This window comes from Aulonocara stuartgranti, assembly GCF_965226115.1.
Source record: "Aulonocara stuartgranti genome assembly, chromosome: 9".
In the NCBI taxonomy this organism is placed as follows: Eukaryota; Metazoa; Chordata; class Actinopteri; order Cichliformes; family Cichlidae; genus Aulonocara; species Aulonocara stuartgranti.
The window spans coordinates 35,627,501-35,653,636 of NC_138960.1; the positions used below are offsets into that span (position 1 = coordinate 35,627,501).

A 26,136-nucleotide genomic window follows, 5' to 3' on the forward strand; every position below is an offset into this window, starting at 1 on the left:
AACTGTGAAACGAGGAATAATTTCTTTACTTCCTAAACCAAACAAGGACTCTGTCCTTTTAGATAACTGGAGACGTATCACACTTCTTTGCTGTGATTATGAATTGTTAGCTCATCTCTATGCCAACAGATTAAAAATAGGAATAACTCAAATAATAGATGAGACACAGTCAGCCTTTATAAAAGGACGTCACATCCATCATCATACCCGTTTAGTATTAGATATGTTGGATTACAATCATTTAATTCCTCATGATAGCCTTATTTTATTTCTTGATTTCTTTAAAGCTTTTGATTCTTTGGAGCATAATTTGTTATTTAAAGCTCTGGAGGCTGTAGGTTTTGGTCCCAGATCTGTTAGTGTAGTGAAAATGTTGTACAGAGATATAACAAGTAGAACTGCTCTCAATCAAGGGTTTTCTAACAGTTTTAAAATTAATCGTGGCATTCGGCAGGGATGCCCTATTAGCCCGTTATTGTTTATTGTTGCAGCAGAAATGCCATTTATATCAAACTCTCTCCAGATGTGGAAGGAATAAACATTCTTGATAAAGAATTTAAAATTAGTCAATGTGCTGACGACACTGCCTTATTTCTAAGGAATGTAAATATGGTCTCTACTGCAATTAATAAAATCCTTTCAGTTTCAAAGCATCCGTCTTAACACTAAACCTTAGAAAATGTGAAATCTTAGCTGCACAGCTGGAATCAAAGTACTGTTAACAATATTCCAGTAAAAGAGGAAGTAAAATACCTTGGTTCAATAATCAGTAAGAATATTAATGATGGAGAGAATAATAACATAACTTCTAGATTAAATGTAGTTTAAAAAAAAATGTAATCACTGGCTAACACGTGATTTATCCATATTAGGTCGTATCTTACTGTCTAAAGCAGAAGGACTTTCAAGACTCACATATCCCTGTTATTCAATTTTTACATCTCCCAAAATGATCAAACTGTCCAATTCTATTTTATTCAGCTTTATCTGGAAGAATAAAACACATCATATACGCAAATCACAATTAAAGACTATGAAAACGGGGGCTTGAAAGCTTTAGACTTTGAATCCATTATTGCTGCATTCAGGCTCAGATGGATGAACGACTGCATTTCCCTCAGTCTATGTGGTGCCATATTCCAAACAAACTCTTTAATAAGCTCGAGGGTAGATTTTCTGCTCAGATGTGATTTTGAAATATCTGAGATTCCTCTTAAATTGTCTAGTTTCTATAAGCAAGTGTAACACAGTAAGGGGAATTGTTGAAAAGAATATATCAATGGGCCAATAGGCTCGACTATAGGAGCACAGGGGTGTGTTCAAATGAGACACAGAGACAAGAATGTAACTCAAAAGAACCAGCCAACTTTAGTGACATAAACCATAAGGTTGACAAGCACAGGTTAAAGACACTTTACAATGGTAGAAAGGAAACTTACAAAAATTAAAAGAAAAGTAAAACACAAACTACTAAAGCAATGACTTGGCCAAGTGTTATTTTTGGTTTTCAATGTTCGGGTTTCAATGCTCGGGTGCACCCTAGTAACCTGACTCCTTAACTCTTATAGAAACAGATTACACAAATCCAATGTACATTCAAATGAAAATCTCACACTCTTTTCACATGTGGAGAATGCTCTACACAACAGCTCATTATTTAAAGTCCCAAATAAAAAATGTCCAAGGGGTAAAGTCCAAAAAATTCCGCAAGGTGCAGCAGATCATCAAGTGGAAAAGAAGCGAATCTCAGTCTCTCTAAGTCCAGGTGGGAAGGCTCGCCATCTATTTCACCGGAGGAATCCACCTCAGGAACAATTCAGCATACAAAAAAAACCTGACCGATCTCAGCGCATCACAGCCGAAGACAATGGCATAGTGTCTCTCGGTCGGAAAATGCAGGGCTTTCTGGAAGCAGATTGAGATGAACTTCCAGGCAGTTGATAGCAACCAGAGCTAACAAAGGCTAACAGTTTAGCTCCACGCGGTACTTTTTAAAGTCACCAGAAAAATGCAGCATTTGCCTGCTTACTCACTGTGGCTACTTTTAACATGAAAGGTAGCTGATAACCAGTGAACTTATGTGCAACACAGTTGGTTGCAACTTATATCTAATACTTTTTTCCCAGCTCAAAAGCTTCAGTCTCTCTTTTCTCCTGCCAGCACGCGACTACCTCCACACATAGCAGCAAACACAGAGCACGTAGGTGGGACATACAGCGGCAGACTGCTCTCCCATTGGTCAAAACATACTGGGACCTGTGCATTTCGATTGGTTGGGCAGGCTGTCCATCTCTCCTCATATCAGTCCTTAAAGTGGTACCCCCATTTTATGTGGGTTACACAAGCTTTGAATGTTGGGAAACTAATTTTCACCCACAATCCTGTGCTGTGGAATAGCAGGGTCATAGTCATCAATAAGAGTCCTTATTTAAATCAGACTGGTATGATAACGGTGTGTGTTTGTTTTTGATCTGCTTGATAAAAACAGAAACTTGCTATCTTACGAAGAATTTATTGATAAGTATAAAATAGACGTTTCATTTAATAATTATAAGGTTTGTAAAGCGATACCATCGTAAACACTTTAAAGTGTTCACTAACAAGAACAAGCTCACCTTCACTGACAATGACACCTCAATAAAGGACAATTTAGTAATAAGTTAATCTCTAATACCTGTAAGCAAACTGTATTCTGTAACTATAATGTCAATGTCAGACATCACCTTGATAACACGTTGAAAGAAAAGTCATTTTCTTACCTAAAATAGCCACCTGTGCCTAAAATGAAAGAAACACTTCAGAATCATATCTTACGTTTATCCTGTATAAAAGGTTTAAGTTCGAGTCCGACTCTTTTCTGTTCTTCTCATCCAGAAACACTAGAGCATCTATTTTTCAAATGTCAGCACGTTGATGCAGTTTGGTTTGAAATACTCTGCTGGCTTTCACTCAGAATTTCCAATATACCTGCCTTCACATGTAAGGATGTTCTTTACTTTATGGACAACCTGGACTCTGAAATCTCAGATGTTGTCAGTTTTGTAATAGTGCTGTGTAAGTGTTTTATTCATTCATGTAAGTGGAAGATGCCTCTCCTCTGTTTACCGTCTTCTTCAATTACTTTTTTATGGGGGCGATCGTGGCTCAAGAGTTGGGAGTTCGCCTTGTAATCGGAAGGTTGCCGGTTCGAGCCCCGGCTCCAACAGTCTCGGTCGTTGTGTCCTTGGGCAAGACGCTTCACCCGTTGCCTGCTGGTGGTGGTCAGAGGGCCCGGTGGCGCCAGTGTCCGGCAGCCTCGCCTCTGTCAGTGCGCCCCAGGGTGGCTGTGGCTACACTGTAGCTGCCATCACCAGTGTGTGGATGGGTGGATGACTGGATATGTAAAGCGCTTTGGGGTCCTTAGGGACTAGAAAAGTGCTGTATAAATACAGGCCATTTACCATTTTGTCAATATTTTAAGTCACTTAAGCTTATTTCAAATGTGAATAAAAAAACTGCTGTACTATGCAGTAAAACCACAAAGTACTTGTTATTCTAATGTTCCTGCCTCTGTCAAAAGGTCTATGTTCCTTATTATTAAACCCCAGATACTTTATTTTCTCCCTTTGAAGTCAAAGACTTGCTTCACCATCTTTATAATGTAAATTGTTACAATTCTGGTCTGTTTGACTTGGATTTGATCATTTCTTCCAATAAAGGTTAAAAAATCATGCTCACAGACTGTTTGATGTCCAGAGATAATATCTGCATTCATAACACCTGTTTCTAACTCACCTGTTTAAATCGTATTAAGGATTAAAGTTTGCATTATTAGGGGCGTGGCCTCTTTGACTGAGAGGTGGATGGTGACACAGGTGGTTGTAGCTGCTAGCTGTCTGCTAGCTTCACCTGAACTGCACCTCTGGACCGTGTTTGGGCTGTTGGAGCGTTTAATGACATCATGTGAACAATAACATGGCTGCTGTGAGGTTACTGTGGTAACAGAGCATCCAACAATGTGGAGCTCCAGGTTTTGTGCACAGTGAAATTTAGGGCTGAACGATATATCGCATTTGCGATAATATCGCGACATGATCAAGTGCAATTTTCTAACCGCAAAGGCTGCGATTATACTCTGGACATGTCCAAATTCATGGGCTGCATCCTCCTGAGGCCGCATTTGTAGACCGATTACGTCACAGCGACGCGCCGAAGGCTGTCCAAATTCATAGACTCCTCCGAATGTAGCCGACAAATGTGTCCTCCTTTTCCCCGAATTTGAAGGATGGGTCGGGTGTGTCCTTCGTGGCCTACCATATCCCAGAATTCATAGCGCGGCCCAGCCAAACTCCAGTTTCCAGCAATGGCGGCCGCTACTAAGTTTTAAAATTACTCATACTAATCTTTCTGGGTCACAAAATAAACTTTTAACATATTTTCAGGCGAGAAAGTAGTTGTGTAAACATCAAATATCTGCTCGGTTTATCAAGATATCCCATATTTGCAAAAGTGCTTCGACGTTTTCAGAGGCGTCTGCTACCCACCAGCTCGACAGCTAGCCGGGAGCTCGGGGGTTACTGATGCGGCCGAGAACGGCACAACTCCCGGCACATCATTTGCAGATCACCGCGGAGTTTCGCTGCTCGGGTTAAACGTGATATATAATTCACTTAGACAACCTAAAAATGTTATTGTTGGGCTTTTTTCAGTGTTTTGTTTGTTCGTGAGTAAATCGGTTTGGCTGAGATTAAAGTTATTAGATTAGATAAAATAAAACTTTATTAATCCCCCGGGTGGGTTCCTCCTTGGTTTTCACACAGCTGACTAAACGTCAAACAGAAAACTGATTAAACAGAAGTATGAGACAGTCGAGAATTTACACCAGTGTCTGGTTATATTTTAGATAGCAAGAAGCAGACGGCCGAGTTTATTAAACTCCACCGAGACAGCGGTGACGCTAATCAGAACTAGACCGTCCAATTTCACGCCTTTAAACTTTAAAGGCGTGTTTGTGTGTGTGTTTATACAATTGCTATTATGTTTGCACTTTATGTGTAATGTTACTGACTGCAGAGATCAGTAAGATGTGTGTATTTTTTATTTATTAGTTTTATTTATTTAATATTATTTTTTAATTGAATGACTGTCTAGTAGTTCACAGATGTCGAAAAACTGAGTGTGGTAAAGCCACTGATTTTTTTTATGTATATTTCTGCAATCTGCACATTGTACTGACTTTCATTTTAATGTTTACACCAGGGTTCCTTGTCAGCACTTTATGCTCAGATGTTTGTAAGCTAAAAATAAACTATTGTGTATGTTCAAATATACTGTTGTGATTGAAGAAGTTAAATAAAAATGTCAGTCATCAATTCATGCATCACCTCATGTCATCATTGTAATATTCTGTCTCAAACTTATGAATAACGTGTTCATAATCTGCTTCGTGAGCCACCATTATCTTTATTGCCGCTCGTCCATTTCAACATAAAACACACCCACTTTCGTGACAGCAAACACTCCCCGTTGCCACTACGGTGGACCACAAGGGACAGTAAGCACGGAGTGCAAACATTATCAGCAATACAACATCTCCCTTTTTTTTTAGATGCCCACCAGTGACACAGCTGGTATACATTTCAAAATAGAACATCCCGAACCTGAGGATAAGGAACAGTTTTTCAACATTGCCATGTGTAAAATTACTGCGGCCTAAACTAACAACAACAATGCGATGTGGGATATGCACTCATTAGTACATGGACATTTGACATGTTTCCTTTTTGTTTTTTGTTAGGGCAGCGATCCGCCTACACCCTTTACATCACAGGTCAAGAATAACCCTCGGTTTGACCACTCGTCCTGATCTGGTGGTCAGTGCAGGGCTAGTGTCCATGGTTGGTGTTGTAGTGTCTCTAGATAGTGACAGGGGCTCTGCTTGTTGTTGAGCCGCACTATCTGGCTGGGTTACCAGATCGGATGTTGGTGCTGAAGGTGCCGGTGACGCCTTGGCGCCTCTCAGGTGCCGTCGGTTACGCCGTATAGTCTGTCCCTCGCCAGTGCGGATCACGAAAGAGCGGGCAGTCTCTGCAGGTCGGATGATGACAGCCGGTTTCCAGGCTCCGGACTCGTGCTGAAAGCGAATGTGGTCCCCCTGCTGCAGCCTCGGTAGTGGTGTGGCGCTGCGATTGTAGTAACGCCTCTGATGCTCTTGTCTTTCCATCCGTGTTTTTTGCACAACCGTCGGGCTTATGATGCGAGGTACCAGGTGGCATCCGGTAACAGGAAGCACTGAGCGTAGACGTCGACTCATGAGGAGCTGCGCGGGTGACCTGAAGCTGTCGACTGGCGTGTTCCTTTGCTCCAATAGGGACAGGTAGGGATCTACTCCCTGAGCATGAGCTTTATCCAGAACTGATTTGGCCGTCTTGACTGTTCTTTCGGCGAGGCCGTTGCTTTGCGGGTACAAAGGACTTGAGGTCGTGTGGACAAAGTCCCATGTGACTGCAAAATCCTTGAACTCTCGAGAGCTGTATTGTGGGCCGTTATCTGAGATAAGCGTCTCTGGTATACCATGTCTGGCGAATATGGCCTTGAGCTTTTTGATGACGGACCCTGCAGTGGTAGAGAATAGCCTTTCGACCTCAAAGTAGCGGCTGTAGTAGTCCACAACTACCAAGTAGTCCCGTCCACGCCATGTGAAGAGATCTGAGGCCACTGCCTGCCATGGCCTCTCAGGGATCTGGTGTGGGATGAGAGGTTCTTTGGGATTCGCCGCGCGCCTCTCCTGACATATGGAACACTTTTCCACCGTGGCAGCTATGTCCTTGCCCATGCCTGGCCAGAAGAGGGCGTCCCTTGCTCTCTGCTTACTCCTCTCAATCCCCATGTGCCCAGTGTGGATTCTCTCCAGCATGTTGTTTCTTAGGGCTGTTGGCACTATAATTTTGTCACCTTTGAAGATGATGCCATGGGAGTGTGAAATTTCATCTCTGAAAGTCCAGAAGTCCAAAAGGGTTTTGGGGCATTTTTTTCTGTCCTCAGGCCAGCCATCCTGCACAGTTTGCTTCAGCAGGGTGAGCTGCGGGTCGCATCCTGTTGCAGCCTGTATCTCTGAGAGTTTTTTGTCACTTACTGGGAGGCTGTTTATCACCGAGTGGATCTGGTCCTCCATGCCTTCACTCAGCGTGCTGTCTTGGTCGGGCAATGGTTTCCTGGACAGTGTGTCGGCCACAGGTATGTCTTTTCCGGGCCGGTGCACGATCTCTATGTCGTATCTCTGCAGCTGTAACAGCATGCGCTGCAGACGAGCAGGGGCTACAGAGATTGGTTTCTTCAGTATGTGCTCCAACGGCTTGTGGTCCGACTCTACGATGACTCTCCTGCCGTATATGTACGTGTGGAAACGCTTGCATCCAAACAGCACTGCAAAGAGCTCTTTTTCGATCTGTGCATAGTTGACTTCTGTTAGGGTCAGTGTCTTTGAAGCATATGCTATTGGATGTCCGTCCTGCATTAACACAGCTCCCAAACCATACTTTGATGCATCTACCTGTAGCCGTAGCTCCTTGGTCGTGTCGTAGTATGCCAGTATGGGGCCTGGTTCTCTGGTTATGAGATCTTTCATTTGCTGGAAGACTCTGTCGTGGGTCTGATCCCAGATGAACTCTGAGTCTTGTTTGAGCAGCTGACGCAGCGGTGCGTTCACCTCTGATAGTCGTGGTGCGAATCTGGACAGGTAGTTCGCCATTCCAAGGATTGTCTCAAGCTCATTCTTATTCTCAGGAGGTGGCATGTCCTTTATGGCCTGCAGTTTCTTTGGGTCTGGCTGGATGCCCTCCCGGGTGAGTTTGTGTCCAAAGTAGCTCACTTCTGTGGCGCCTATGACACATTTCTCTGGATTGAGATGATTACAGGTCACCAGAGAACTTCAATCTATACATCTAAAAACCACAAACCAGGCGAGAAATTTGGGTGTAGTGATGGATGCAGACCTAAACTTAGAAAAACACATTAAGACAATAACAAAGTCAGCTTACTATCACCTCAAGAATATATCAAGGATAAAAGATCTGATGTCTCAACAGGACCTGGAAAAACTAGTCCATGCATTCATCTTTAGTAGGCTTGATTACTGTAACAGCATCTTTACAGGTCTACCTAAAAAATCAGTCAGACAACTACAGCTCATTCAGAACTCTGCTGCTCGAGTCCTCACTAAGACCAAAAAAGTGGACCACATCAGTCCAGCTCTGAGGTCTTTACACTGGCTGCCTGTCCGTCAGAGGATAGACTTTAAAGTTCTGATGCTGGCCTATAAAGCTCTGAATGGTTTAGGACCAAAATACATCAATGACCTCCTGACCCAGTATGAACCATCCAGATCCCTCAGGTCATCTGGATCCGGTCTTTTATCAGTTCCCAGAGTCAGAACCAGACACGGAGAAGCTGCATTCAGCTTTTATGCTCCTTATATCTGGAACAAACTCCCAGAAAGCCTCAGATCAGCTGAAACACTCAGTTTATTTAAATCCAGGTTGAAGACTCACCTGTTCTCAGCTGCATTTGAATAAAGCACCAAATCCACACTTTAAGCTTAAATTTCAAAACTTACATTTAACTACTGATTTTATCTACTGTTCTGATTTTATCTGTTTTGATTTTATATACTGTTGTTTGTTTGTTTGTTTGTTTGTTTGTTAATTAGTTAGTTAGTTTATTTGCTTGTTTTATTCAATTTTAAATCATGCTTTTTATTTGTTCTTGTTTCTAATGTCTCTGTAAAGCACTTTGAATCACCTTGTTGTTGAATTGTGCTATACAAATAAACTTGCCTTGCCTTGCCTTGCCTTACTCCTCGCTCCCGTGTGCGCTCAAGCATGGCACGGAGGTTCTCGTCGTGTTCCTCCTTTGTCCTGCCAAACACGAGGATGTCATCCACGATGGCTGCCACTCCATTGAGCCCTTCATACGTCTCATCGATTTTCCTTTGGAAAATGTCCTGTGCTGATATTATCCCAAAAGGAAGGCGCAGAAAACGGTACCTGCCAAAGGTCGTGTTGAAGGTGGTGAGGAGCGATGACTTGGTGGTTAGTTGGATGGCCCAATAGCCTGAGCGAGCATCCATGACACTGAAGTACTGTGCTCCTGCCAGCTTTGGTGTGATGTCATCCAATGTTGGAAGCGGGTAATGAGGTCTTTTGATGGCTTTGTTTAATTCGCGAGGATCGAGGCATACTCTGAGCTTCCCAGTACGCTTCTCTGCGACCACCAGTCCGTTTACCCATTCTGTGGGTTCTTTTACTTTGATGATTATGCCGTTTTTCTCCATGTCATCCAACTCCCGTTTCAGTCGTTCCCGCAGTGTGAAAGGGATCCTCCGGGGGGGGCACACAACGGGCATGGCGTCTGGGTCAATGTGTAAGTCGCATTCTCCTGGGAATTTCCCTATGCCCTCGAACACATCGGCAAACTCCTCCATGACATTTGTGATCTGTACTGACATGACCAGCTTGACTAGGTTTAGATCCAGGCATGCTCTCAACCCTAGGATGGGGGGTGCTGCAGTGTCTACTATGTCAAATGTCAGCATCTTGTGAATGCCTTTCCACCTGCACTTCAACTGGCATGTGCCCTTGATGTTGAGTTTTTCTCCTCCATAGCCAGATAGTGTGCGTGTGGGCGGTGCCAAGCTAACCTGCTTAAAACACTTCTTAAACAATCGGGCAGGGATGACGTTAGCAGTGGCTCCTGTGTCAAGCTTAAAACTCACGGTGTGATGCAGTGAGCCTACTTCTACGTCGGCGTAAGCCTGTTCATCGGCCTCCCCTTCGTTGCACTTTGTTATGGAATCTATGAATAGCTCCGCTTCATCGCTTGGAGTGTCAGGGTTAATAGAGTACACTGGGTTGGGTTGGTGTGGTGCTTGTGAACGGCATGCTTTGGCAAAGTGGTTCATTTTATTGCACTTTTTGCACCTCTTCCCTTTTGCAGGACACTCCTCCTTCTGGCTGTGTGCTCGTGCACATCTTCCACACACTTTTCCCATCTTATTATAATGAGGTGCCCTCCTATCTTTTTGCTGCGTACTCTGGCGCTTAGCGGATACTGCATGCGCGGGCGCTGCTCCCTGCAGGCTCGTGTGTGGGTCAACCATGGCTTTCAATTGCTCTCGTGCGATCTCATAGGAGCGTGCAATGTCTATGGCTTTTTCTAGAGTCAAATCTGACCCTTGGCTCAGCAGCTTTTCTCTGACTTGTGGTAAACTGGTTGCAAAGACAATCCTGTCTCGGACCATTTCATCACTGTTAACGTAGCCACACTGCTTGACGAGTAACTTTAACTCGGTCACAAAGTGTTCAAATGACTCCCCTTCACCTTGGAGTCTTTCATTAAACTTGTATCTGGCGAAAATGGTGTTCGTTTTCGGCATGAGGTACTGTTCAAACCTGTCGAGATATGTGGTCAGCTTTTTAGCTTCTTCATCAGACAGCTGCCATGTGTTATAAATGTCCCTGCCTCTTTCTCCTACCCACAGAAGAAGATAGCTGCACTGGGTCTCCTCGGGCTTGCCGCTTAGCGGGCCGCTAAACATTAGCTTCACATGTTGCACGAACCTCCGCCAGGCATCGGGAAGATTGGCTGAATCCCAGTCCATCCGTGGTGCAGGAACTCCCGACGAATCCATTTCGCTCTGTCGGTGGGCGTTTAGTTCGATTTACTCTGACACCATGTAATATTCTGTCTCAAACTTATGAATAACGTGTTCATAATCTGCTTCGTGAGCCACCATTATCTTTATTGCCGCTCGTCCATTTCAACATAAAACACACCCACTTTCGTGACAGCAAACACTCCCCGTTGCCACTACGGTGGACCACAAGGGACAGTAAGCACGGAGTGCAAACATTATCAGCAATACAACAATCATAACAGAGGTCTGTCTTCCAGGAAAGAACAGTTTAAAATTAATGTAATATAGTATTGGCCATACTATATGATGTATTGCTTGTCTTTGTTTAATAATACAGAAGACAAAGACCTTAAAAAATAATCGCATATCGCATCGCAATCGCAATATTGGGGCAAAAAATCGCAATTAGATTATTTTCCATAATCGTTCAGCCCTAGTGAAATTTGAGGACTTTGATTGGGTGTTACTCAATAAGAAGGTACCTGTGTCTGTGTGATGCTGACATCAGCTGATAACCTCTTAAATATGGTCACTTCTGGACACAGAAAGCAACATGGCGGCAGCAAGAGGCTCCACAACTGCGCTACAGCCATCTTTTATATACAGTCTGTCCATTTTATTAGTTTCTGTTACTAATCAAATCAAATCACGTGAGCTCAGTCTGTGTTGAAGCTGACTTTATTTATTTTTTGGCGTTATTCCATAGATACAGGTTGGATTATTGTAACTCCTTGTACTATGGTCTTCCCTCTTCTCTTCTTCTTCGACTGCAAACAGTCCAAAATGCAGCAGCCCGCCTTTTAACTGGTACCAGGAAATTTTGCCATATTACTCCTGTTCTAGCTAGCTTGCACTGGCTGCCCATAAAGCACCGTATTCAATTTAAAATATTACTTCTTACTTTCAAAACTATTAATAAATTAGCGCCAAGTTATCTTAGTGAACTTCTCAAACCACATACTCCTGCTAGAACACTCAGATCTGCCACTCAACTACTTCTGACCCAACCCAGATCTCGACTGAAGTCCCGGGGTGACCGTGCGTTTGCTCTGGCTGCCCCGGTACTGTGGAACACCCTTCCTCTCGACCTCCGCGCATCTGATTCCATTGCACTGTTCAAATCACGATTAAAAACCCACTTATTCAATCTTGCCTTTCCCTCTAGTTAATATTTCTTTTATGATTTTATATCATGCACTTTTATGCTCATTTAAATTCTTGTTTGCTCTGTACCTGTTGCTTTCCTATGTATTAGTGACAGTTTTCTGCTTGCATATTTAGTACTTGCTTTGGTCCTATTTCTATTATCCTCCTCATATACTCTATTTTACTTGTTAAGCACCTTGGCATACCCTTGGTTTTTAAGTGTGCTTTATAAATAAAGTTTATTATTATTATTATTATACAGTCAGGACTGACAGGAAACAGAGAGAGAGGAAGACATGCAGCAGTTCTCTTTAACCAATGGGAAAACAGGAGATGACGGCGTGGGCGGGAGCAGCGATGTAAACATGTTAGCCGCTGATTAGCTCCACTGTGGCGACGCTAGTTAACCCTTCACCGCCTTAGCCCGTCCTCCCGAACCTTGGACCCCCCGGATCTGCGCTTTAATGGCCGGCGTCGCGCTGAGGTGCTCCGCTGTCTGGCGCCGTGTCACATTAACAAGGTATGACCGGTGAGGCCCGCGGGGTGTTTCAGGCGGAATCAGAAGTTTAGATGCTAACTGTAGTTAGAAAAGTCTGGAGGAAGCTAACAGTTAGCATGGCTGTTAGCACTGAGTGTCGGGGGTCTGTGGTTACCTGACCGCTAACGACACCTGTCAGACTCAGGTGTCACACAGAGACGGGCTGAAGCTGACAGGTGCGCTGCTCGCGCTCAAAGCGGAGAAATATCAGCTGTTATATAAGCAGCTAGCTGCAGCTAGCATGGCTGCAGCTAGCCACGACCTTTGCTCCACATTCAGACATGACCTGAAGATGAGGCTCAGCTTCATCCTCTGTTCATTCAGTGAGCGGGTCACAGTTAGGGTTGCCAACTCCCTGAAAAATAAATAAGGGACACCTCGTGGCCAGGGCCGGGCGACCCAGTTGTCTTCACCCTTCCCGGTGTGGTAGCTCTTTTTTGTGTGTGAAATTATTTTTTAACCATTTGACTTGAATTTGATTTAAGCAGATGCATATTCTTTGTGATATGACCGTATGGGAAACAAATGATCATTTAGCCATTTATTTTTAGCTCAAAATGACAACATTAACACAGTAAAACAGGTCTCTTTCTTAAACAGAAGCCTGTCATGCTTAACTTTTGAGAATATAAGTAAATCTTTCTTTAAAAGAACTCTGTCCTGCTTAACTTAAAATTATATAAATTAATAGAAAGCAATAGAACAAAAATATTCTTGTAACTGTGCACATTTAGTGCATTTAGTACAATTGGCTTCAGCTGAGGTATTATTTCAGCTTTTCTAATGCTAATCAGCTGCTCCTGTTTGTAAACCCGCTTGTTGCCATGATTACGCATCTTAACTCATCATCATTATTAAAATATGTATTACTTTTATGTATTAGTCATCTATTTGTTGTAATCATCTATCCTTGCAGTTGTTTATTACACAAAATAAATTATCACACTTCTGGCCACATAGAGCTGATATTCACTGCACATGCCCATATTAACCTTAACCAGAGGGTTTAAAAAAAACAACAACCAGTGTTTACATACCATATCTGCTTCTGCCGTGGCCTGGTGGACAAGAAATTGGTAAAGGGTTCCCCGAGCTTTCACGCCCCTCATGTTCTTCATGTGCCACCACTAGAAGCATGCCTATGGAAAAAGTGCGCCGGGACACAGTGCAGTGCGCTTTATAGGTGTTATGGTGTATTTTCCCAGCCAGGTGTTTCCCTTTTCCCAGTCCTCCCTGTACTTTTGCAGCCTTTTTTTCTTTCTCTGAGGGGAACAAACATTGCTGCTCTAATACTGGGCTCACACTGTGCAATTTTTGGCCCATTTTGAGACGATTTTTGAGTCGTGCGACCGATTTGGTGATCGGCCCGATTTTGGCCTTCATCGTGCGTGTAGTATACGTGGGGTAACGAGACGCGATTAACACCTCACGACCAGCTCCCGATCATCAATCGCTCGTGAGGGTGTCACCACAGCCGCTCACACTGCTCACGCGCAAACGTAAACGTCAGTGAAAAAGACGGAGCAGCACGGCTGTGCAGCGTGTGATCTGGACACAAGCGATGGAGGCACAACTTGTAGAACTTTGGCTCATCCGAGCCTTTTCGATGTGGTATCACAAAATTATCACGACCACAACAACCGTGAAAATAGTTGGATTTACATGCTGCTCAATCACAGCTGCCTGATCAATGTCTTTCATTAGCAATTTAGCAAAGTTGATGGTGGTGGTGTGTCTGTGTGAGTGAAAGACAGAGAGAGCGACAGATTTTCCGTTATAACCTTCATTTTATGGAGGCACAGTGTGAGCACTCACAGGGCTCGCAAAATTTCAAAATCCCTGGTAGCCCTTCAGGCAGGGACTCTTCAGTTTTTGGTAGCCCAAAATAAATTTAAGTAGCCCGAATAAAAAAGAGAGCAATTTTTTGATTGATGTTTTGTTTCCTTTACAATATTATACATTAAAGTATAATATTGTAAAGGAAACAAAACATTAATCAAAAAATTGTTGAAACACAAATTACAACATTGTATAAAAATTACAATCATCAACTCAAATACTTGGTTCTAATTGAACAGAAATTTCTATGAACTTGTAAGAACTGTGTAGGACTTGAATCAGTCTGTGTCAGATCCTGAATTTGAAATTTCCACTGAAGTCGCGGGTAAGAGACGAGTGGAACCAAGATCGAGGCCATTTGCTTTTTGAAGTTTGCAAAGACTGCTAAATTTTGCCAGTGGTAGTTCACTCTTTGCAACATAGTAGCTGTTCTAAACAGATTTTTCAGGTTTATTTTTAGTATATTCTTTGCAATTGGTGTTTGTTCTGGGAAAGATATTGCAGACTGAGCAATAATGCATTTCTTGCATTTCTCATGGCTTCTAATGGGGGCCTTTCTTAAAATGACTGGTCCCAGTAACAAAGGCGCTTGTCGACTCAGAAATCGAGAGAAAACCAACAACACACCCGGCAGAACATTTTGTTATTTACACGGCTGCATATAAGTGGTCCGCATGTGCGCATTCGCTGTCAAAATAAAAGACGCACCAGATAAGAAGTTGCAGCGCGCGTTTGCGTCCATATAAAAAGCTGTTTTTGTCCGCTAGAGTGGGATTTTCACGGCACATTCTGCACCACATCTCTGTGCGTTCATCATTTGTTTGAAGCCAGCTCACCTCCTGCAACCACTTTTCCGAGAATACGTGCTTCTTTTGTGGTTCGGACTCCTTCTGACATTTGTAAAGCTGCACTTTCTTTTTGCCTCATAGTCTGATTTGTCATAACTTCTCCGTTTTGTGGTAAGCTTTTCTTTGGCTGTCACTTCTTCACCCTGACCTGTCTTATTTGGCTCAGCAGAACTGAAATGCTTTTACACACGCACTCACATAAGCTCAGCGATTCTCTGCGCGATCAACCTCTCACATGTTTAAGCTGCGGGAGATTTCACTTGTCATGTTTGCATAGTAAGCTAACGATTAATAAGACGATGTCAGAGGAATTGGTGCACAAATTATCATCACTCACAGATCAGTGCTGTTGCTCTCTATACACAGTTCGCACGATTGCAAAGTGAAAGCAAAAAAACAAGCGCAAATTCAAACGCGACTTCAATATGTCACATATTGACAGTGGCTCACCGATAGGGCTGCCACAAACGATTATTTTGATAGTCGACTAGTCACCGATTATTCTTGCGATTAGTCGACTAATCAGATTATGCATCCATTGGACGTAAAACGTACAGATTATTGCAGCAGCAGCATCTGCTCTTATACAACTATCATTAGCTTACAGCTTTAAGTGTTTAAGGTATGTGAAACTAAAAATAAAGACAAGATGATACTTTATTAAACTTTTAATGAAATTTCAAGTTTGAAGCCACCCGAAAACAAATATAACAAAATAGCATTTTGTGCTCAGTCCTCACAACTATATTGAACTTTGGGACTATATAGTCAGTATAGCAATCTACACGAGATTATTGTTCATAGCCAGGAAAGTTAGCTTTTCTACATGTTCTGCAGAAAGGCTTGCTCTCTTTTGAGAGCAGATGTTCCCTGCTGTGGAGAAGATCCGCTCCGATGGGGTGGAGGTTGCAGGAATGCACAGAAAAGATTTAGCTAGCTTTGATAGTGTGGGGAAACGTCCCTCATTTTCGCTCCACCATTTAAGAGGATCATCCTTTTTAGAAACTGTGGCTTCTTTAAAGTACAGCTGAACTTCACTTCTCACAACTTGGACATCTTGGTCCTCCTTAGATGCTTCTTCCTCATTGTCACCCTGACTGTCTGTGTCAGACTCAAGGAGGTTGTCCAGAGCAGTCTTTTCAGTTCTACCTGAACCATTGGCTGTCTGCACTTTTGCATGCTCATGTGTCCCAGCATTTGCTTCTTTGACAGCAAGCACTTCAACAGTCCCCTGCACTCTGATGACATCTTCAGGAGCCAAAAACTTCAACTTTCTGTATCTGGTGTCCAAGGCAGCTGCGAGAATAACAGAGTTTTCTTTGTCTGCTGAGAAAGTACATATACTCCCCCATCTCTGTGTTATGCCTTTTTCTGCACTGGCAATGAAAGATTTTCCTGAGCTCGTCTCCAGTTGGCTTTGGTGTACAGCCCGTGTCAGCCCTTTGACCACCTGTCGAAGACCTGAAACCGTTGTGTACTTCTGTCCACTAAGGTAAACAGTAGCAGTCTCAAAAGGTGCCAAACCTTGCTTCAGTTCTTCAAGCAGCACCCACTGCTCTGGCTTCAAGTCGAAGTAGTGTTTCCCCCTTGGCGTTACCTCGGGATCTGAAAGAGTGGCAGTGAGAGGCCAGCGCTGTTCGAGGAGTCTTTCTATCATGTGGAATGTACTATTCCATCTTGTACTGACATCTTGGATCAGTGTATTTTTCTTCACATTCATTTGCTCCTGTTTCATTTTTAGTCTTGTACTAGCCAGCTCGCTTCTCTTAAAGTGCTCCACTAGCTGCCTAGCAGCACCTAGTGCTCTGCTGATGGTGGTTTCTTTGAGAGCAGTATTGACTATGAGCTGGAGTGTGTGTCCAGCACAGCGGATAGAGGCCCATCCATGTTTTTCTTCAAGCAGTCGCATTGCTGCCACCATATTGGAACCACTGTCATGTACTACTGCTTTTATTTTGGCAGGCAAGATGTCAAACTTTGTTAGCACCTCTTCCATCCATGTCATTATATTGGCATTAGTATGCCTCTCCTCAAGAGGCATGGTATCAAGGATGAAGCTCTTCATCTTCCAATCTTCACTCAGGAAATGGCAAGACACACCAAGGTAGGCCTCTGTTGCACGACTGGTCCAGACATCAGCAGTCAGGGTGAAGAAACCTTTGACACCACCAAGGGTCTGCTTTACCTAAAGATATGAGATGATTTGGAACAATAGTAAGCATTAGGGAAATATATTACAGTATATTTTTTCATTATTAATAATGCTTGTCAGTTTATGCATTAAGATTTGAATTTACCAATTGAATAATTCAGTTACATCAAATACACTTACGTATGTTAAACAATAAACATTCAACATATCAGTAAAAAAAAAAACAACAACAACTTTCCATTACATGCTTTAACCAAGATTAATTTATTGGTTCCTCAGTCAGCAAGCTCTATATTATTTCATCATGAAATGTATTAAATTCTAATACAAATTGCTATTTTGTGTTTGTGGTGTGAGAGAGTGGAGAGAAAGAGAGACCAACCTTCTCAAAGGCAGCATCATATTTCTTTTCCATCAATTTGGTGAAGTGGGATCGGCCTGGTAGGTAGTTATCATGGTAATGTGGGTTGAACTGCTTGATCATCTCTTTGAAACCTTGATCATCAACCATAGACAGGGGTCTCATGTCCGTCACCAACATGTTCAAGATTGATTCAGTCAGGACATCTGCTTGCCGAGGTGTACATGTTGTTGGCTTGGTGACAAAGTCGTCCATTGAAGACGAACGTATTTTTTTAGCAGTCCTGTAATGTTAACAGCTATTAACATAAGCAATAATAAGTAGTGCTCTCAGCGTTAATCTCGTCAATACGATGTTAAGGCGGCAAATCCCCGTTAGCGCGAAAACGCGGTGCGAGGGCTGCATGGCACTGACTAACGGGGATTTGCCGCGTTAATGCGGTTATGGCGTTAACATCATACTAACGAGATTAACGCTGACAGCACAAATAATTAGCAGCTTGCTGTTTATAATAATGTTAGCAGCTAACTAGCCAATTAGCTTACCGAGACGACTGTACCACTTCGACGTCGGATGCCACGACGTGCTTCCTTTTTAGATGCTCGTGCATCGCCGTTGTACTGCCATGGAAGGCAAGTTCCATTTTGCAGATTTTGCATTGGACTTTCTTTTCTTTTGTTTGGTCAAAATGCTCCCAGACTTTCGAGTTCCGTTGCCGAGTAGCCATGATAACGGAGACTGCTGCTTCTTCTTCTTCTTCATCTTTGGCGTTTAACGGTATCCTTGTAGGTGCATTTCCGCCATCTTCTGTTTCAGTCTACACTGGATTTAAGTATTACACTCTTAAATCCTACTGTTATTCCTGCACCTTTCAGGATTTTACGGCATTTAAACGATGTGTCGACTATTAAATTAGGCGTCGACGATTTTGATAGTCGACGTAATCGTGACTAGTCGACTAATCGTGGCAGCCCTACTCACCGATGCCAATGACATAATTACCCAGCTACATTTCCGAAAGAATGCAAAAGCACGTCGGGCTAGCGATTTTGCGAGCCCTGACTCAGGTCGCATCAGAGCATCGTGACCTACGAACTTCTAACCCCTGCGAGTCAATCGTGCAGTTTGAGCAGGAGCTGAATAACGTGACTGAAAAAATCGCACAGTGTATGTCCAGCTTTAGGTGTACCGTCGTCCGAGACTTGCACCGCAGTGTCGGCGTTTGTTTCCCTGTTGGCCATGCTTCTTGTTGTGGTCATCTGTTGTCTTCCGGTATTTTCTCCGTAAGCGACCTTTCCTCGACCAATGAGATGAGCGGTAATCTGAATTGTCATACTCGAATTGTCATAAGTGTGCTGTCAGCTCATTGGTCACAAAGCAGGAGAGGGGCTGGGAATTATGTTTTCAAACAAAGCGTTAATTCCATTAACATTTATAGACTACTTTTGATTCTCACTGTATTACGGGACAAAGTGCGTCCCTTATTAGCTCAATACGGGACGATTCCGTTTTTTAAGGGACAGTTGGCAACCCTAGTCACAGGTGAGCAGACAGGTGGGCTAGCATGTTATAGCTCATATTCACACTGAAGATGGAGGTTCTGCTCTTAAATGACGAAGAAGCCACAGCAATAGTCTTCATCACTGAGCTGCGCCTGTTTGGGTGAAGCTGTAGTGAAAGTGTGAGTCAGGTTAGTCATGATTGGCTCTGTAAACACTGTGTGTGCTTCTGTTTCCAGCTCAGTCCGATCCAACATTCCCAGCCTGAAGTTTCACACCACAGCGTCTCCCATGATGGGTGAGTATCATCATCATCATCATCATCATCCATGATGTTCACAGCAGCAGGAGAGCCTTCAAAGCACAGTGAGTTATAAACAGGTGTTATTATGGGGACGGAGAGGACAGAGCCCAGAACAGGTTTGTATCATGTTTATTTCTGCTGGGATTTTAGAATCTCACAGTAAGTTCTCTGAGGAGCTCAAACAGCACATGTACTGATGATGATGATGATGATCGGGGACTCTTGGTGATGATGTCATTGCGTGTTTTCAGGTGTGACAGTGGAGCAGTTTGAGCAGGCGAAGAGCAAACTGTCGACGCTGAAGGACGACCCGGGCAACGAGGTCAAACTGAAGATCTACGCTCTCTTCAAACAGGTGCCAGTTCCCCACACGTTCTAGATGTTCCACACGTTCTAGATGTTCCACATGTTCCACACGTTCTAGATGTTCCACACGTTCTAGATGTTCCACATTCAGACATTTGGTGTTCTGGAAATTTCTCATGTGGAGCTTTTCAAAGCAGGTTTTTAATTGGTTAATCCAGATTTGTCAAACCTTTTAAAAAAAAAAAAAAAAATCATGTCCTCCTTTAAAAAAAAGTATTGGCTTAAAAAAATGATACTTATGAAAACTTCATAAAACTGAGTCTAATTTTCAGTAACCTCAGTGTAAAAAAACTAATTTAATTGGTGTTACTGTGGGACTGATTAGATTTGGTAGTGAAGGAAAATATAAGTCGCTCCATCTTGTTACTGAGCTTCACTGCTGCCACCTGCCAGATTCTTACGCCAGCTGTGGGGCCAGCTGTGGGGCCAGCTGTGGGGCCAGCTGTGGGGTCAGCTGTGGGGTCAGCTGAGAGGCCAGCTGTGGGGTCAGCAGCTGCTTCTGCTCCTTCTTCAGCAATCTGTCGTCCCGGTTTGAGACGTGAGTAAAACTGTGCTCAGCGTTCAGATGTGGGAGCGTGCTGATCTCCTGTCATTGGCTGGAGTCTTGCGTGTGCCGCTAACAGCTGCTTTCTCCGCAAACTAAGAAGAGCAGGAGCACCAGCCCCCATCATGTACACTTTCTACAGAGGCACCATCGAGAGCATCCTGTCGAGCTGCATCACTGTGTGGTTTGGAGCCTGCAATGCGTCCTGTCATAGAACCCTCCAACGCATAGTGAGAGCTGCAGAGAGGATCATTGGTGTCTCTCTCCCCTCCCTCCAGGACATTTACAGCACCCGTCTCACTAAAAAAGCCCTTTGCATAGCGGCTGATCCCACACACCCAATGCAAAGCTTCTTCAAGCTGCTGCCGTCGGGGAGGAGACTGCGGAGTCTCCAGGCCAGGACCAGCAGGCTGAAGGACAGCTTCATCCATCAGGCTGTCAGGAAGCTTAACTCCCTCCCGATTCTGCCCCCTCTCCCCTCTTCTCCTCCATGGTCTCACTGAACTCTGTCACACACACACACACACACACGCACACACACAGACACACAGACACACACACACACACACACACACACACACAGACACACAGACACACACACAGACACACACACACAGACACACACACACACACACACACACACACACACACACACCAGTTACCAGTCACTTTGTGGAGCATTGGACTGCCATTACCTCATAAGACTTTGTTGTTACACTATCTCTTACTGCATACTACTAAATCTCCATTTGCACTACTCTGCCTCCTTACTTGTATATTGTATATTGCATAGCTTTTTTTTGTTATACGTAAAATTGTATTGTATTTATTTAAATTTTTACTTTTTAATTATTTTATTTGCATTTTTTAATCACTAGGGTTTGAGAGTAACGAAATTTCTATTCTCTGTATGTCCTGTACATGTGGCAGAATTGACAAATAAAGTTGACTTGACTTCGTCTCGTCGGAGTGCTAACATGAAGCCGAGCTCGACACATATGACAGAGATGCTCAAAACTCTGCCCCGGTGTAAAAGTCCTGGTGTGTGGGTTCATGAAGGACTTCAGTATAAGTTCACCTGCTCCTCTTCCTCCTTTTCCTCCTCGCTCAGGCCACCCAGGGTCCCTGCAACGCTCCCAAACCCGGCATGCTGGACTTTGTCAACAAGGCCAAGTGGGACGCGTGGAAGTCTCTGGGCTCCATCTCACAGGTACAAACACAGCAGGGAGATAAATGATGAAGGGTCGTTGCTCAGCTGTCTGTAGGAAGTCTTTTATTCTCTCGGGACTTCAGGTTAACGCTCTTTCCTGAAAGAGCGTCGCTGCGCTCGGAGCTCACAGATCTGCTCCTCCTTTAGCTTCTTGATGCTAACAGGCCGCTCTGCTGTGTTCTTTCCTCTTTGGTTTGAATCTGTTAGGATGAAGCCCGACAGAAGTACTGCGACCTGATTGGCTCCCTGGTGGAGGAAGAGACTGGAAGCTCCGCCCAGGTGAGCGCACAGCCAGCTGGGAGCGGTGCGACCTACGAGACGCTGTTGGTCACCAAGGAGGATGACATCACCACCATCAAACTGAACCGACCGGCCAAGAAGAACGCCATCACGACCGAGGTCAGCCACGCTTCAGACTGAAGCTACTCTGAAACAAAAACATGTACACCTGCTTTTCTTCTTATATCTGTGTTTCCTGTCAGATGTACAACGAGATCATCGCCGCTCTGGAGCAGGCGGCCACGGACGACTCTGTCATCACCGTCGTTACAGGTACACACACACACAGACACACACACACACACACACACACACACACACACACACACACACACACACACACACAGGGCTGTGTGTCAGGTCCTGTGAGCTTCCAGAACAAACCACTGACAGGAAGAAGAGTCAAATGAATCAAGTTGTGCTGCTGTGTGAACGTTTCTGGTTCATCATCAGGCCTGCAGATGTTACTGAACATCATGAATGATTGTTGCTGTTCGTGGTGAGAATGAGTCTGAGGAAACGCGGCGGTCCGTCCTCGCTGGGACTAAACTCCGACTGAAACCTTCAGGCTCGTGTTGAAGTGAACGCGTGTTCTCTTCGTTCTCACGTTTCAGGCGCCGGCGATTTCTACTGCAGTGGAAACGACCTCACCAACTTCACCAAGATCCCGGAGAACGGGGTGGAGGAGATGGCCAGACGGGGTGCAGATCTGCTCAGGTGAGTGTTCATGATGGAAGCAGCAGGAAACCCACTGTACTCGAGTAAAAGTACCAAAGTATTCATGTCCTTAAGTATAGCGTGGATCACAGTGGCTCTGCATGCACGCCGTCATCTGCATCATGTGAGGTCGTCTCCTTGTTGACCTCTGAACCTCAAACTGACCTGAAGGAGAGATCAGCCTGAATCATTCCCGCCTCGCACAGTCAGGATGTTTTATTTGGTGCCAAACCTGAAACCCTGAGCTCTCCTCTGTCTCTCTGCAGGAAGTACGTGAACGCTTACATAGACTTCCCCAAGCCGCTGGTTGCCGTGGTGAACGGACCGGCTGTGGGCGTGTCTGTCACTGTGCTGGGCCTCTTTGACCTGGTCTACGCCACAGAGAGGGTGCGCGCGCGCACACACACACACACACACACACACACACACACACAGAGAAGACGTCACATGATGATGATGAAACCTTTGACTCGTAGGCTCAGGATGTTTGAGTGCAGACTCAGGTGTGTTTCCTCACCTGGATGATGATCTTGCCTCTGTGGTCACAGCTGGACCTGCTGTGCGTGTTTATTCTGACTGCGCTGCAGCGCAGCATGATTATCAGTGCTGCAAACACCATCTCCCTCCATCACCTACAGGGTTTTTGCTGAAAGTCAAGTCAAGTCAACTTTATTTGTCAATTCTGCCACATGTACAGGACATACAGAGAATAGAAATTGCGTTACTCTCAAACCCTAGTGATTAAAAAATGCAAATAAAATAATTAAAAAGTAAAAATTTAAATAAATACAATACAATTTTACGTATAACAAAAAAAAGCTATGCAATATACAATATACAATATTCAAGTAAGGAGGCAGAGTAGTGCAAATAGGCAGATAGTGCAAATGGAGATTTAGTAGTATGCAGTAAGAGATAGTATAACAACAAAGTCTTATGAGGTAATGGCAGTCCAATGCTCCACAAAGTGACTGGTAACTGGTGCAGGCCTGTGAGTGAGTCAGAGAGTGTGTGTGTGTGTGTGTGACAGAGTTCAGTGAGACCGTGGTGGAGAAGAGGGGAGAGGGGGCAGAATCGGGAGGGAGTTAAGCTTCCTGACAGCCTGATGGATGAAGCTGTCCTTCAGTCTGCTGGTCCTGGCCTGGAGACTCCGCAGTCTCCTCCCTGACGGCAGCAGCTTGAAGAAGCTTTGCATTGGGTGTGTGGGATCAGCCGCTATGCAAAGGGCTTTTTTAGTGAGACGGGTGCTGTAAATGTCCTGGAGGGAGGGGAGAGAGACACCAATGATCCTCTCTGCAGCTCTCACTATGCGTTGGAGGGTTCTATGACAGGACGCATTGCAGGCTCCAAACCACACAGTGATGCAGCTCGACAGGATGCTCTCGATGGTGCCTCTGTAGAAAGTGTACATGATGGGGGCTGGAGCTCCTGCTCTTCTTAGTTTGCGGAGAAAGAAGAGACGCTGCTGTGATTTCTTGGCCAGTGCCATTAGAAATGCACAACAGCCATTTTCTTACACTAACTATGCATAACTGTTGTGAGACACGATCATCTGACCGTGCCCTCCCCCCTCCTACTGACTCCCACAATTGCTCCCATTTCCTATCTGTATTTCTCTGGAGTCTGTTCATGTGGATGTAGGCTTCCATGATCAGTGAACTGACCTCCCAGCCCATTGCAAACCTGCAGTCAGCTGAGACTGAAGACGTCGCCTGGATGATGACGAAACGTTTCTCCCACTGAACACGTCCAGATGAACAGAATCAACTTTTGGAGATTTACTTACCTGGACGGTCGAGCGTGCATCAGGATATGATTGATATGTGTCTTGACTCAGGTATAGGACAGCAGATCTCAGTTTAAAAGGGAAACTACACGTAATTAAACTAAAAAGAGTTACGAGAAAACCTTTTATTTAATGTTTTTCCTGGTTTCAGTGAGTAAAAATAAGAGACCTGTGTTATCCTCATTTATCTGATGCTGGGTGTTGATGCAGAGCTTCATTGTTATTGTTAATGAACAATTTAACGTCCAGTTTCCATGAAAGACACCTTTTCAGGTCACGTGACAGCGACCTGCTCCAGGTGGTGACGCTGTGCCTCTGTGTGTCTCAGGCCACCTTCCACACTCCGTTCAGTCAGCTGGGTCAGAGCGCCGAGGGATGCTCCTCCTACACCTTCCCTAAACTCATGGGCGCTGCTAAGGTACACACACACTGTCACAGAGGCAGTGCTCATATGAACGCTGCCCCCTGCTGGTAACCTGTGCACACTGCAGGCAGCTGTTAGGACTGACGTTTCCTTTCGTTCTGTGTGTATGTGTGAGGTCGTACGGTGACAGTGTTCCTCTGTGGATGACATGAAAGGAAAACACTGAGTTCATCTCTTTGATTTCAAGCTGCCTCATTTTTAGTTACATTTTACAGCATTTAAACCATCGGACCTAAAACCATCACAGTTGGTAAACATGACTGTAACCATGGTAACACTGCTGTGACATGAGTATCTGCTGGTTGGACATAGAGGACATGAGCTCTCTGACTGTCTCCTGTCTTCAGGCCAGCGAGATGCTGCTGTTCAACAAGAAGCTGACGGCGGTTCAGGCCTGTGAGCTCGGCCTGGTCACCGAGGTTTTCCCCGACAGCAGCTTCCAGTCGGAGGTCTGGACTCGGCTGAAGGCCTACGCCAAGCTGCCCCGCAACGTAATCACACACAGACTTACTCGAGTACTCTACTGCTTTACAGTCTCCCACAGCATGTCTTTATCCTGTCTTCTTCTCTCACCCCAACCAATCACAGCAGATGGCCCCGCCCCTCCCTGAGCCTGGTTCTGCCGGCGGTTTCTTCCTGTTAAAAGGGAGTTTTTCCTTCCCACTGTCGCCAAAGTGCTGCTCATAGGGGGTCATATGATTGTTGGGCTTTTCTCTGTACCTATGAAGCGCCTTGAGGCGACTTTTGTTGTGATTTGGCGCTATATAAATAAAACTGAACTGAATACTTACTGTCCTGTTAGCTCTGAGGTGAAACTGGACTTCAGAGTGATGCTGACGGCTGTGTCTGCAGGGAAACGAGTCCAGGCCCCGAATCAGCTTAATCTGACCTCTGACCTCTCTGTCTCCGCCCCTCTTTCAGTCTCTGGCTCTGTCCAAACAGCTGATCCGCTCGGTGGAGAAGGAGCGCCTGCACGCCGTGAACGACGCCGAGGTGGAGCGCCTGATGGAGCGCTGGATGTCAGACGAGTGTTTCAACGCCGTCATGAGCTTCTTCCAGGCCAAGGCCAAGCTCTGAGGAAGAGGAGGCGTGTATGATGAAGATGATGGTTATTAATTGTAAATGTTGTAGAGTGACTTAGAGCAGACTGTAGGATGTTTCGTGACCAATCTGTAGTGTGAGCGCCACCTGGTGGGCGGGGTGGGGAGGTGCAGAGGCTCTGAGGCTGTGGCAGCAGGTCTCAGTGAATGAAACGCAGGCTTAAAGCTCACAGAGCTTCTGTCCTCAGCTGATGCTTTAGGAGTCCGTGTGAGTCTGAGCTTCAGTTTTCACACCGTGATGCTTTCAGTGTGCTCACTGCTGGTAAAGTGCCTTAAACACTCTAACTGCTGCTCAGCGTTCTCCGACGTCTGTTTGTCCAATAAATTCACAATCACTCGATGAGGTCGTCT

At 44.7% G+C, this 26,136-nt stretch overlaps 2 protein-coding genes across 2 annotated transcripts in view; one reads left to right on the forward strand and one right to left on the reverse strand.

Annotated features, from left to right (window-relative positions):
- Nucleotides 1-26,136, reverse strand: part of LOC309714406 (gamma-crystallin N-B) — a 156,953-nt gene that overhangs the window by 5,055 nt on the left and 125,762 nt on the right. The window lies entirely within an intron of this gene.
- eci2 (enoyl-CoA delta isomerase 2) lies at nt 12,137-26,125 on the forward strand. The gene is made up of 11 exons (XM_082546831.1): nt 12,137-12,338; nt 19,295-19,353; nt 19,611-19,714; nt 21,381-21,479; nt 21,687-21,878; nt 21,962-22,031; nt 22,373-22,475; nt 22,742-22,862; nt 24,590-24,679; nt 25,033-25,176; nt 25,607-26,125. Exons 1-11 carry the CDS (start codon nt 12,283-12,285, stop codon nt 25,760-25,762), a joined length of 1,194 nt encoding a protein of 397 aa, XP_082402957.1. The 5' UTR covers nt 12,137-12,282; the 3' UTR covers nt 25,763-26,125.